This window comes from Parus major, chromosome 4 (genome assembly GCF_001522545.3).
Source record: "Parus major isolate Abel chromosome 4, Parus_major1.1, whole genome shotgun sequence".
In the NCBI taxonomy this organism is placed as follows: domain Eukaryota; kingdom Metazoa; phylum Chordata; class Aves; order Passeriformes; family Paridae; genus Parus; species Parus major.
Window position 1 is genome coordinate 12,732,311 of NC_031771.1, and position 14,736 is coordinate 12,747,046.

Below are 14,736 nucleotides of genomic sequence, written 5' to 3' on the forward strand. Positions count from 1 at the left end.
CAAACTTCCCATTCCAAAAATAATAGCAGTGTTCACTCACATTTTATGAAAGCATCTTAGAATTTATATAAATAAAACTAGAGTACATTTCAAAGAATATATAAAATGCTGGCGTTTTGCTTTTACTGCAAAGATCAAAGAGCCGATTAAAATTAAAATTTCATGAACATTAAATTATGCATTTAGTCATAAAAAATATTAAAACAAAAAAAAATTAAAGCAGCAGGTGTACCTTATATAGTAAGATAAAGTTTAATATATTTTATTAGCTTAAGGGACACAGAATAACTATCTAATCAGAACTTCAGGCATGCATTTACATAAATATATTAAATTAAGAAAAGAAATTATACACTTAAACATCCTTTTGTCTAAAAAAAAATCATTAAATCCACAGATTAACAATAAATCCAACTCTATGTATTTATCACTTCCAGATACAACTGTTCCATTTCTCAGATATTACACAAATACATTTGTTAGAATTTATATGCATTATACATATATTATATATTACATAATAGTGTGTATACATACATGGTGTTCAATAATATAATAATAATTTGTAGTTTTTATAGCACTTTTCATTTGAAGAGCTCAAAGCGCTTTACAAGGATTGATTTCACTAATTTTTGGATGGGAAGTGGAGGCACAAAGATGCGATTATTTCAGGTTATATAGAATTTGTGACAGACAGCAACTGAATTCTCTTGTTGGGAACTTCAGTCCTGCTGTCTCCCCAAAAAGAAATGCACATATAGCATATGGAGTCCGTGTAGGTAGACTTGCAAGGTCTCAGACCAAGAAAGCATTTAATTATATTAATAATGTTCAGCACATGACTTCAGTGAGGATCATATGCTTAAAATTACTCCTGTGCTCCCAGCTAGATCGGTGCCTGTATATGCTTAGTAGTATAATTCAGCTTACTGAAGATGCTTAAACCCAGTTTGAGTGATATTTTCTAGGCTATTTTCCCACATCTTAAATGTACATACAATTCCTGACAGGTACTATGAAATAAAACTAGTTGAACAGGGGAATGCCACTACAGTAATGTTCTCAAGTGACAGAAGTTTGTTACTTCCTTTTCTGCTTGGCTCCCATTACAACCTAATAGTCCTCAAAGGGGAATTGAAGTTTTAATTCTGCAGTATATTTTGTGGGGGGCAGCTAATAGCATTTCTGGATAATTCACAGGGTAGGGTTACTGCTTCTGGTACTAATGGAGAGCACTACAAGCTACAGCTGGTGACTTAATACCAGGTGGTTTCTGGTCTCAGTATGTCTTGATATGAATTAAGTCCATTCTGCACACCAGTTTTGACTGCCTAGAGCATTTTCTTTTTAGCAGCTCCTCCTAGGAACACTCAGAAAATGGGGTTGTTTGTTACTGCCTTGTGATGCAAAACACCCTTTTGTCCTACTGTAAAATGTATCCTACATAAAAAAAAAACCCTGTCTCCAAACCAGCCAACTCTCTCTGCCTTTTTTCCAAGAATACTGTGAGCACAGCCATTGTGTATATTCACATGCTTTAGCTGATGCTGCCTTTCTGAAATTTCCTGTGAATTTAAGCAGTTTTTCACTTAAAATATTTGCTTACTTCATCACAAAATGAAAATAAATAGGAAAAATCTCATAGACCACAGAAGGACCTTTACTATATGATACACTGGACCCTCTTGATAATGTGTTGATGGAAATGAGGGAAAGTTGTTTTTTATCAGTAGAAATAAAACTCTGCTATGGTAATGCCTGCTGTCTGTGCAAGAATGTCTGACAATTTTGTTTATCAAAGCCTGTCTGTGTGCAGTAGAGAACAGGTAAAGACACACATTATTTGTCTATAAGCCAGAATATTAAATGTTTGTGAATGTCTGTAGCATAGAATAATCTTTTTCATTACTTTTTCATGACTGAGAGCTCAGGGGAGCAGGTGAGTCACCGTGAACTTTCACATCAGCTGATTGCTGGACATTTAAAAAGTACCAAGAAGTCAGGTAGATTTTGTGTAAATGCTGGCAATACCTATAAGGAAACCCAGGAGGATTGGAAAGCTCTTCTGGGCTTTCTGCAGGGCTGGGTCTGCACTCTTAGTCCACAAAACATCAGTCTAATGCTGCAGATGCAGACACAGAGAGGTCATGTGTGCACTGATGTCTGAAGTTAAGATCTTCTGCCAGCTAAGTGGATATCTCTTAAGGACTTAATCCTATAACTAATGAAGTCAATAGGAGATTATCAGTTGACATCAATGGGCTTGGAGTCAGGCCCTGAAAGATTAAAGTAATCCTGTACTAAGCTTTCAGGTGGCTTCTGCTGTTTCACACCTATATCCCAAAAAGTACATGCCTTATTTCACTGAATTATTCTGTTGTTGAAAAGAACAAATTTTTCAGCAAAACAGTCTTAAATTTTTTTCAATGTTTCTGAAACATTTTATCCCAAAACTACTTAGGGAAATATTTATTTATCAGGTTTTTGTAGCCAGAACCCAAATTATTTGGTACAAATTTTCTGCAAATTTGAATTGAAATAAATTTAAAGGGTTGACTGCATTTTTTATGAGAATGTTACTTTATATTTTTTTAATATTGCAAAATGAATATAATTAGTTTTTATTTTCCACTTGCCTTCCTCCTGTTTTTTGCAAGACAAAGGACAACTTTTAAGTTGGACAGAAGATCAAAGTGGTATAATTCCTAAATGAACTGATACATAGATAATCTCAAGGATAGTAAATTAAAATGCATTAATATCTTTTAAGAATTTACATGATTACGGAGAAATTAGCAGAACAGGCTATTCTTGGACTTGTTTTTTCCATGTAGAACTAATCTTGCAAATGCCTATTTCATGGATGCAATTAGAGCTACATGTATGAATACTCACTTTCACCATAGTGCAACTTTACACCTGTGGAATTGCTTGTTCATATTTCTAGTGTCTCCATTTTGCATAATTTTACAGGAAAAGGTCCTTGTTTCTCAACCCATATTAGAGAAAATGTGTACTGAAAATCTACATTTCATCATGCCAGGGACATCATTCTGGTTTCCAGATAAGCCATCTGATCACTGGTCACTGCAATGGGTAACTTTGTGATAAGCACAATAACTGAAGTGATTTCTGCCTTCCTCCAGCTTCAGTCTGTCTGTGTCTGAGCTGTGTGAGGCTGGTACACCTGAACTGTAAATGCCCAGCTAAGACACAGTACTTGAAGTCACTATAAAAGAACAAAATTCTGTGGAATGACCATAAGATAAAAGCCTCAGCCTGCTAGGAAGATTTTGATGCACACATTTGTCAGGCACTTTCAAAAATAATAAGCCCCTGCAGCAACCAGGGATTTCTGATGTTTGCTGTGGGTCTAGAAAGGAAGGAGCTGCAAAACCAAATATGGACAAGTGAGTGAAAAAGGGAGATAGATACACAGAGGTGTCATGCCAGTGATACAGAATTTATATTCTTATTTATACCTGTCTTACACTTCGTTTGCAATGAAATAGAATAAAGTGCGAGGACTTAAAGGTAAAAAGGGTTTGGATCTGTGTCCCTGTCTGTTAACAGAAATTTATTCCCAGAGGGGGAGGCTGTGAGTTAGTATTTCTTATTGGGCACAGCAGAAAAATGAGTTTACTGTTTTTCTGAAACGGAGTGAAACGATTTGGAGCTGATTTTGCATAACATCTTTTTATCTATGGAGTAAAGCTGTTTCTCCTTATATTCCAATAATATGCCTTCTTTCTGATCAGCAGCATTTAAAAAGAGAAGGATGAGTTTTCTGTCCCAAAATAATAAAGCAGGGGTTTAACACTAGCAGGCATCAGGGAGAGTCATGTTTCTTGCAACAGGTACGTTTGTTCTCCTTTAGCAGCAGAAAGGCTGAAAGAATGCTTGAAATGTACAATGTGTTGGGAACAGAGAGGCAGTATCTCCGAATAAAGGAAGAAATGAATGGAATAAAAGATTAGGGGAGAGAGACACAGAGACAGAGACAACTCGAACACATACATAAAATCCCTTCTGGAGGCCCTTATCTAATTGCCTCATTTATCTAGTTTCATTTATAAGCTCAGTTTTATTCTGGGACACTCTCGGAGGTTGTGTGAGAATGGCTGCAGAATGACCTAACTGGCAACAGGCTTTCTACAGACCCTTTTTTTTTTGTTTTTTTGTATGCCAATTCTCAGGGCAATTACTGCAGTTGCCCTTTTTATATCAGCATCTTGGGTGGCTAGGCCTGGGGTTTGCTCACTCTTTTTAATAGTATAATTTTCTTTTGATAAATAAGCAACTAGGATTTTTTGTGTCTTTTTTTGGTTTGGTTTTTTTTTTATGAGAATACTTCTTTTCCACTGGGAATTCCTATGAAGAAGGATGCCTGCTTTCACACAATATAAAAGATGATTTAAAAATGAACCAAAACAGTTTCACAAAGTATCTCCCCTCTCCCCCTAACCTTCACTTAGATTATATCTTAGTTTTGAAGTTTTTATGGAATGACTCAGAGTAGATTTTTATTTTTTTTAAAATAAAACAAAGTGAAGAATTTTGCTTAAATTTTGTTTAATTTTGAAAGTGATTTTCTGGATGCAGCACAGTCAATGTGAGTTTTTGTCATTGATTTGAATGAGGCCTGGATTTCGTTCTTAGCTCTTACTGGAGTTTTATTTTTGGATTTCCCTAGTAAACTAAATTGTATTTATTATTAAGATCAAAACTCCAAGAACATTGTTTTCTGTTCTCTGCATGACTGTGGCATATATACAGTATTGTGAATCTTCAATTTAGGTGCCATCTGTGGTATTTTTTAAGGCATTAAGCAGTGAGAAAAAGAACTATCACATCTTCCCAGCTGGTTGTTGAAAATAACATGTCACAGTGGAGTAAAAGTTGGGTTTATTTTTAAATATATTTCATTGAAGAAAGTGTTAAAGATGTTATCTCTGTCAGATATTTAAACTGAAAGTAAAATACTTCAGCAGCTTTCTTGCCTTGCTGATTATGAAGAGTGTAATAAAACCGTGCTGTGTGACAGATTTAGACAGCTGGCTCATTCATGAGAAGTTCACATTTTTGTCACCCACGTTGAATAAGGAAAGATTAGATGCTAAGGTCAATTTACAAAAATGGTTGTCAGGACATTTTTTAATTGTAAAACTTTTTGTGATGGAATTCAGGGGGAAGACTAAAGGCAGAAAGCAGAGGAGACAAAGAGCTGCTATTAACCTACAGATGCTACCACGGGGTTCATTTTAAGATTGGTCACACTGCTTAGCCAATGAAGTGTTCGTGTGACTATAAGGGACCACCCTTTTCTGGGGTGAGAGGGCAATTTGGTCTTCATGCTCATTTAATCCCAAGATGTCTTTCAATGGACTGTCAGTTGAATCTACATTGTGCAAAATTATGCATGCACTTTTTAATGCAGACCATTGTTCTCTGAGCACTTAACCAAGATTTCTCAACCAATTTCCATTTGGCATGAGGTCACTCGAAACCCAGGCAAACATATATGGAAGGCGAATGTAATTGTTCCTCGGAGCTGGAATGTGTGAGACACAGAAATGCAAGTATCAGATATGCTGTAATTTCAGATTTAATACTTACTAAATGAACACTGATAAATTTCTATAAGGGAAAATTTGCTGCATGTTGCTGGCCTGGAGAGATGATTTTACTACTGGAGATTGACACGGTAAAACTCTTTTAGATATGTTTGGCTAAAGTGTTGTCAATCTTTGATGCATGAGCAGCTACTTCTAAGGACCACAGGATGTGCACACTGGGGCTGCTCTGCTTTCTTTTCTTCAGCAAGATTTTGTAAAAGCTGCAGTAGGTAGTTTTCAGGTAGTGCAAAGGAAACCTGATAGTTGGTAAGTAGTGAACGAAGAAACTGCAATTAGAGCTGGAGATGAGGGCACCAGTTCTGCAGATACATGTAATTAATTAATACCTTAGAAAACCTGACTACAGCTTGTACACCACATTTATTGATATATTTACAAAGACTGGGTTTACTGTTGGCTCTCCAAGGTATATTTAGAGCTGTGTTTGGCAGGAAGTGCTGTAGGTTTTGTACAAGTGACACCGTGCACAGGCAGCACGCGCTTGTGGGAGCTCTCGCTCCGGGACGCCCCATTCCGTGTGGCATCAGCAGAGTCTGCCTGTGTATCACCTCCTACACTGCCCTGCTACAGTGGAAATCACTTTATGGACACTTTTAACACATGCTGTAATTTTATTATGGTTGCTGGGCGTCTGCTTTTTTTCTCATCCTGTGTAAATGAACACAAGTTGACACAAAGGTACATTTCTAGATTAGATCCACAACACGTTGAAGTGTGTGTGTGTTTGCTCTCTCTTTCCCAGTCTTTCCAATTAAGTTGGTGAAAAATGTAACTTTAGTATTTTACAGGACATGGTAAAGCTGTCTCATCTAGGTGATTTCTATATTATAAAAATAAAATAAAATAATATAAATATGTAACATGAACCCAGTGCCCATCGTTAAATAAAAAATATGATAAAAAGCAGACCTTCTAGGATGACTGGTTTTGAAATATGCGAATATAATTTAATTATTAAACACTTGAAACAATCTTGATATTAAGCTGCGATAACCAGATTTTTGCATCTATGCTAGATAAAGAAATAACATTCTGTAATAGAGTTACATTGATGAAAGTGAAGGTTACAGTCTTACAATGAATTGCCTAGATAGGAATGCATTAAGCAGTTCTGAAATATTGTCTCATGATGGAGTTCAGTTTACCTTAGAAACTGTTACAACTGGATTTTATTAAGTCCAGCAGTTTATACAGCGATGTTTGGAAACTGCTTTCTCACTGCTCTAATCAGATAGGTACGGGAACGAGATTTCTGGGATGTCAAAGAATCCATTAAGACATCAGGAATAGTCCTTTGATGAAAATGTGTTTTACAGTGGACTTGCTTCGTAAACTATTTCTCATGAAGAAATAAATATTAAAAAAAGATTCCACTCTCTGCAAAACCGCACTTGTGATAGCGGCTGTGTGTGTATGTGTGCGCGTGTTGGATACCGGGACGTCTGTGGAGACGTGCAGGAATATTTACACACATACAAGGGATTTTTCTGCACAGTGGTGGGTATTACACTTAAATTAATAAAGTAAATCAAATCACCGGTGTTTGTTGCAGGATAACAGTCTTTCAAAAATGACAGGATTCAAAACAAATGCCCGTTGAAAGTGGAGTTTCCAAATAGTCCCAGAAACTATACAATGTAGCTGGTTAGATCCAGCAAATAAGATGTCATGTCTAGGATCTGATCAAGAATACCTGCCCTTGTCACTCTTCGGATGTTTCTATCCACTTGTTCACACTGGGGGCCCAGATAGCCTTTTTTACATAAGCATTTATTGGGCCTTACACAGACACCTCCATGTCGACAGGCTGGGTCACATTTTGCTGTGGGTAAAAAAAACAGTGATTTTCTAATTTGTTTAGAACATCACAAATAACAACAAAAAAAGATACAGCACACATTCATTTAGAGCTTTTTAAACCTTATCATGATAAAGCATATAAATTAAAAACAATGTAGAAAAGGTGAAATATTAGGAGTGTTGAAAGCATATTTTTTTAAGTTTTAGAATATTAGGGGGAAGAAGTAATTTTGTTTATCTGAGAATGACAGCCAGGAAAGACTGATAAAATCAAATAACAGATTTTTTGAAATGCCACATTCAGGTTTCATTTTGGACTCTCAGGCAAACTCCTTTGTATACTCAGAGTTCTGCACTACACATGAGCCTTAGCAAAGCAGACTACACCTGAGCAGTGCATCAAATGCACTCCTTTGGCTCTTGAATCACTTACTGCTAGAACCAAAATTGAATTCCTGTTGGAGAAAAAAGAGCCAGTGCATTTTTTCAACCTTTTTTATCAGTTACATAAGTTTCAAAGTTTTCTTCTCTCTTTAGCAGATGATTTATCTGTAGAGTTCTAGATTAATCAGCTTGCTTCAGTTTTTCAAATATATTTTCCTGTTTTAAATTGTAGCTAGTGTCAGCAAAATTAATAATAAATAACTTTAATTGTGGAAGTATTTTCTTCTGGGGTACTCACAGGACTGTGATATATATATAATGTATATAATATATCTTTCTGCAGGTGTTACGCTATTTAATGTTATCTATTGCAATGAACTTTAATATGGATTTATGGATATTTATAATACACTATAGAAACACAGGTTTTCTTGATTTTATCCAAGAGTTTCTTAGCTACATGAAAAGGAAACTCATACCTCATAAGGTAAATTTCCTTATTTAAACTATAATAGTAGCTTGAGATTCAACTTGGAACATCCCTATTAATTGTTGCGTGGGATACAGGGATGGAAGTTCCTTAGTCTACATATTTTCTGTGGCTTTCTTGCTCATCGTGTCCATCAATTCAGCTATCATAAAGCTGTGATTTTTGAAACAAAACAGGTTATTTGAGACCCATTTATGTTCATGTTGGAGGCATTTTTTACTTTTAAGTTCCCTTTGGACAAAGGTTGTAGAATGGGCCTCATTCTCTAAGTGCAGGAAGGCTCTGACAAGTGAGGACAATTGGGATATTTGGCCACATTACCTCATCCATTTCTGTAACCTGCCTTCATTGCTGGGTTGTAGATGGTCAGCTCATGAATCTTTCCCAGCAAGATACTTTATTAGTGATTAATTAATTTCATTTCATTCCAAAGTCACTCCTGCTCATCACTAAAAACCTGGAGGTTGCTGAAATTTACACTCCAGCCTATAAGGATTTCATAGCTGACCCTGCTTCACCAGGGTCCTTCTAAGTACCTTTCCATCCTGAATTATCCATGGTCCACCATGAGATCCTTGTTTTCCCTTAGTCCTTGCTATTTCTTTGAGTTCTACTGCCACAATATTAAACATCTCTTTGTGTGGGCATCTGGTCAAACTTGCTGACTACACCCAGTCATAGGACTCTGCTGATGCTGAGGAACAAAATCTCTGCCATAACATTTCCTGCTTCCCAGACTGGCTCTGGAACATCTGCCCTGGCCAAAATGACGCAGCTCAGACAGAGCCACAGCTTCTGAGACAGTCATGGCACAGCTGTGGCACTTCAGGCTCATTCACCTCATCCCATGGCTGGCACACCCATCATCTTAGTTTGATCACAGTCACTTTTCCAAGTCCCTTTTAAAAGCTAAAGCAACAAGATAGGACTTGATGAAATCACTGTAATAATGGATCACAATAACATTGATTATTAGCTGTTTTGTGATGTGTTGTACATAGAATTCTCTTTAACAAACTGGAGCCATTTCATTTGGTAGGATCAAAAGCAAGAATGTACCAAAACTAAAAAATCTGCACTAAATTAGTGAAGTGCAAAAGATGCAATGGGGACCTGCAGTTCTGATCTACCATCTTTCCTGACAAGTCACCTCTCTTTGACACTGACAGTGATAACACTGCAAGTGGAAGGACACGTATTGACTGCGTCTCCTTTCATTTGAAAATCTGGGTGGAAAAAAAAAAGAACACTGTTGTCATGTTTATGCTGTCAATTGCATTTTGCACTGGCTCACAATGCATTAGATGTTTTAGCAGTTGAATTTATCTAAAGACTTACTGTTCTCCTGCAGCTCCTGAAGTCAGTATTTTCTAATGTCTTAGAACTGAAGGCCAATATGTTGGTCAGTATATACTGGAAATTTCTCTGAGCAAATAATTAAAAGCCAATTATGACATGTCACTGCTTTTTTCACTTGTTGCTATGAATCTGTATACAAACCAGTTCTGCAGAACTCTCCTTCCCAGCCTTGATTACAGCAGCATTTTCCTGTGGGAGTGCAGTGCCCGTTCCGACAATGCCTTGAGCATTCAGATGTCAGTATCTGTGCAGGCTGAGCTGTTCTTTTGCATTCTTCAGGGATTAAAGGCCTGAATTAAAACATACAAACCAAGCAAAGAGTTAAAAGTTGGGATCAAGAAGAAAAATTCTGAATTTTTTTATTGAAGGCCTGATTCTCTGCTGTAGTATTATCATTGGGAGAAATCATAAGATTTCTTTTTTCCTCAGAAAAAGCAGTAAGCCCAGAGATGATATGTTACAGTGCAGAAAAATACAGTGCAATTTGCTATTATTTCATGTAACTGCCTTCAGAGATCTTCCACAATATTAAGCAATAGTCCTTTAGAATTCTTGAAGCATGAATCTGCCAAAACCAGCTTGCTGAAGGTTTATCTTCATAAAGCTGCCAGCTTATCGCAGGCAGCATCTGATGGTGTTTTTTGTTTGCATTTCTAGCTGGTCTAGATTTCCTCTAAGAAAGGGGAGAGAGTAACCTGAACAAATTTTGTCATGCATTATGACTTGTAATAATTTTGCAGAAGTGTTTCCTCTGTCTACAAATTCAGTTTTAAACTGCCAGCTTTTTATTTATTTTATTTATTTTTATTTTTACTTTTATTTCTATTTTTATTTTTATTTATTAATATGACGATATTCCATCATATCCACAGAATGATACTTGGATTGTGCATTCTGGATGCTTCTTTAAGCACCTGAGCATCAGAAAAGACTTTTTCACTCTGAGAATGACCAAGCACTACCACAGGTTGCTCAGAGTTGTGGAGTCTCCATCACTGGAGATACCCAGAAGTTGTCTGGATATGGTCCTGGGAAATTGGCTGTGGGAGTCCCTGTTTGAGCAGGGGGGTTGGACCAGGTGCCCTCCAGAGGTGCCTTCTAAACTCATCAGGTGATTTTGTGGAATGTATGCATGAAGGAAATTCTAGTTCAGATGACTTAAAAAAACTTTTGACACCGGATGTTTTGGTTAGGATGACAGAATCATCCCAAGGCTACAGGTTCCCAGTAGAGGTACCATGTTTTATCTCTGCTGTAGGTTGGTTGCACAGGTACAAGTTTGGAAAAGAATGTCATGATCTCCCAAGTGATCTAATCAAGTAATTGAATAGGAGCATCATGGAAAATTAAGTTAATTAGTGGCAAATACAAAATTACTCATTCCCAAGAAAATTGTCTTAACTACTACCATACATACTAAGCTTGAAATGAGCAAGGAAAAAATTCTAACAGTTTTGTGGAGAGCTTAGAGAAACCTTGTCTAAGTGTCCAGCTAGAATCCAAACAAACCAAAACAAAATTCTATGAAATGAAATTCTATGAAATTCTATGAAATTCTATGAAATTCTATGAAATTAAATGAAATTAATAGAATAGAATAGAATAGAATAGAATAGAATAGAATAGAATAGAATAGAATAGAATAGAATAGAATAGAATAGAATAGAATAAAACTTTGTTCATTATACTGACATCAGTATTACCACCCCAAATATATGCAAACAGCTGGAGTAGCAGCTTGTGCATGGATTACTCTGTCACATATTAAATTCCCAGACTGACACTCCTGGTGTGGAAAATGGTGATAGAAGAAAAAGAGGAGAAAAATTTAGCATTCTTGTTTATCTCCCATTTCAACATCAGAAGAAACATCAGGGGAAAATAAAATAAGCTAAAGAAAATACAATTTACTAGCTGAACTCATGGCTACTGAGATATCAAAAGATATCCAAAGCCCATGTTCTACTAGGATTTTAAGTTTTTGTGCAGAATGAGGCCATTCAAAGTAATATTAGATAGGGTAAAAATATTTTTTTTAAAAGATAAGCATTCATACCTTATTTCCTCATTAGCTGACTGGGCTTACATTTCCCCCTCCCACTTTGGCATGCATCTTGTTAATGGTCCACTACAGGGTTTCTTGCCTTTTCCTTGAAACTGAGTGATACAGTACAGGCCCAGAGGTTTGTTTCAGCACAGCACTTTCTCTGCCCAGTCTTAATTACTACCATGATTACTTAAACATCCACACACAAGAACTGGCTCCCCAAAGATGTTAAGGACAGAAGGAATGTGTAGATGCTTCTTTAGCATAGCATCAAGCCCTGATTTCCAAAGCATTTCTGAGAATCAGACTGAAGGTCCTGTATTATTTAAGGGCTTCGAAACATGTTTTGACACCTTTGGTGCAGCATATTTGAAACCCTTTCAGTTTTACTGTTTACATATTTCCACAGCTGTCTTTTAAGTAGAACACATTATTTTTTTCACCTGTAAAAGGAATTCCAGTTCTGTAATGAGCAATGAGTGTATTACATACGATCTGGTTAAGAAAGTTCCTACACTTAAAAAAATCATAAGCAATATTCACATGCAATGCTGTTTTGGAAATGGTTCTAGAAAATAATATGATTTTCAGTGGAGACTTGTTCAGATGTAAAGTAAAAAGATCTGTCTTCTAAAGTCCTACATCTGGAAAAAAAATCTACATTTGAAATTATTTCTGTATAGCCAACTGCACAGGATGCAACATTCTCTTTCTATCTATCTATCTATCTATCTATCTATCTATCTATCTATCTATCTATCTATCTATTATCTGTGTATCTATCTATCTATCTATGCATCCATCCATCCATCCATCCATCCATCCACCTATCCATCTATCCATCTATCTCATTATTTAAAGCGAATTAATTTCAAGTTACTTTAAATGGGAGACATGTCTTTCTGTTGCTCAAACACAAGTACAGTACAGTGTTTAGCAGGAAGCATAACCTCAGGCTCCTGGAGCATCTCTTGGAAAAGAACTCCAGTGCCATATCTTCAGCAAAGAATGACCTCATAAGTCACAAAGGTATTTTATTTGGGAAGATAATGATTTATTTTATTCATAGATGTGAAGTATTTGTCTATGATAGTGCTATAATATATCTCTTTGTATGCAATTAGGAAGGCAGAAGCCACACTTCTTTGTATCCAGCTGAGCATGGCTGGTCACTTCTATGATTTAAAGTTTTCTGCCACTCTCAGTACTTGTGAATATAACCTTGCCTTTTATTCTACCATCAATCAAGAACTTGCACTCATCAGCCTTGGATAATATTTATTAATGGTGGGGTGGAGTAGCAACAAAGATGGAAAAAATTTTGGTTGGCAGAGTTCCTTAGGAGAAGAGGAATACAAATGCAGCTGCAGCGGAATCCTCACGTGTGAGAATCGCCGGTTTTCCTTAGCTGTGCTCTGGGAAAAGCCACACTTCTTTCTCAGGATTCGAGCGCTGCTCTGGGACCAACACATGTTGAGAGAAAGCCTCTGCCCCACAGTGCTCACACTTTGCATTCTTAGGGCTTGGAAGGAGTGGAAATCTTCAGGCTCAGCACAAGTTGAAGTGAATCTCACAAAGATAACCTGAAACTGACTGTTGGGAGTTGATCTCTCCCGCACTTAGACAGGACCATGACTTTGTTTATATAACCAGTGCTTCGCTGTGTCTCCTGACATGGAAAATGGAGGGTAATAGATGGAGCCACACTCTGGGCTGGAGGGAATTTTTTTCCTTGTATCCCTCAATCTATAAAACTCTAAAGAGTACAGCTTGATTGCTCTTACAGTAAGCACTATTTGGTTCACAGAAAGTCAGCCAAAAATGTAGCTGATAATGACTATTTATATGGTCCGTACAATTCTAGTTATCTTAAAGAGCTGTTCATATATACAGTACAGTACAGTATATCTTGCTTGTTAAAACAGGCTTTCATGAAACTGTATAACAACTTTAAATGTATGGAACATGGAGGAAAAGTTGTACTGGGGGCTGGGGCCTCGCTGGATCCCTTTGCTGACGTGTGCAGTGAGCTGGGAATTCTTGACTATGCAATGTGTAAAATAATTTTTGCTGCCTTACCATAGCTAGTAGAAGAAAGCAACCTCTACTGTTTAGAGGCATATAAAAGTCCAACATGCTTTAATAGATTAAAACTCATCCTGGCATAGCTCAGGACTTCATGCTTTCTTTATTGCATCTCTTTGCAGCTTCACTAAGCACATAGAGAGATTTAGTTGCTGTATGTGCTATCTGTAACTCAGACGTGCATAAATCAACACAAATGGAGGGCCAAATTCAGCAGTAAAATAATGGTACTGAAGAGAAAACAGTTCCTCAACCAGGTGTTTGACACAATATCAAAAATTTCTACTTCCCTACTAAAGTGAGGGGGAAATAAAAAGGCAGACAAAATTCCTGGATGTTCAGATTCAAACAAGAGATGTTGCTGTAGAAATCCTGACACAAAATAAATGGAATGTTATGCTTCAGCTTTCTGCACATAATATTTAGGTATTAGAAATATATATTCTATATATATATATATATATATATATTTGTATATATATATGTATATATGTACATATACTATATTTGTATCTATATAAATATATATAAAAGATATACTTAAGTACGTCACTAACATTTGTGCATTAGTTGTTGAGGTTTTTTCCTTTATAAGGGAACATGTCAAGAAAAAATAATTTTGTTTCACTCCTTGTCATAACCTAAATTTACTACTTGTCATAGAATAAATATAGCATCTCTTCAGGTACAGCTTCTAAAATTAAAAAAGTATACCTTCAGTCCTGGGAGAGATGCCAAAAGCTCGTTACTTGTCTCCAGATTTACTACATGGGAATAATGTGGAAAAAACTCACGGCTTTTAAGATTTAAACTCAGCAGCATATCAAATTTATTCTTATATGGTATACTTGTTCATGACCTCTAGTCTTAAGAAATTCTGTCATGTTTGAAAACTAGTCCCTAGTGAAGCCTGTATCAATGTTAATAGCTAAGAG

The 14,736-nt window shown here is 36.4% G+C and overlaps 1 protein-coding gene across 1 annotated transcript in view; it reads right to left on the bottom strand.

Moving 5' to 3' along the window:
* Positions 1-229: 229 nt before the first annotated feature.
* HHIP (hedgehog interacting protein) overlaps positions 230-14,736 on the bottom strand; it is a 75,637-nt gene continuing 61,130 nt past the window's right edge. The window contains exons 12-13 of the mRNA XM_015625760.3: positions 9,811-9,959; positions 230-7,458 (exon numbers count right to left, since the gene is read on the bottom strand). Of these exons, the coding sequence (XP_015481246.1) occupies positions 7,265-7,458; positions 9,811-9,959 (343 nt within the window). The 3' untranslated portion in view covers positions 230-7,264. The remainder of the gene's footprint in view (positions 7,459-9,810; positions 9,960-14,736) is intronic.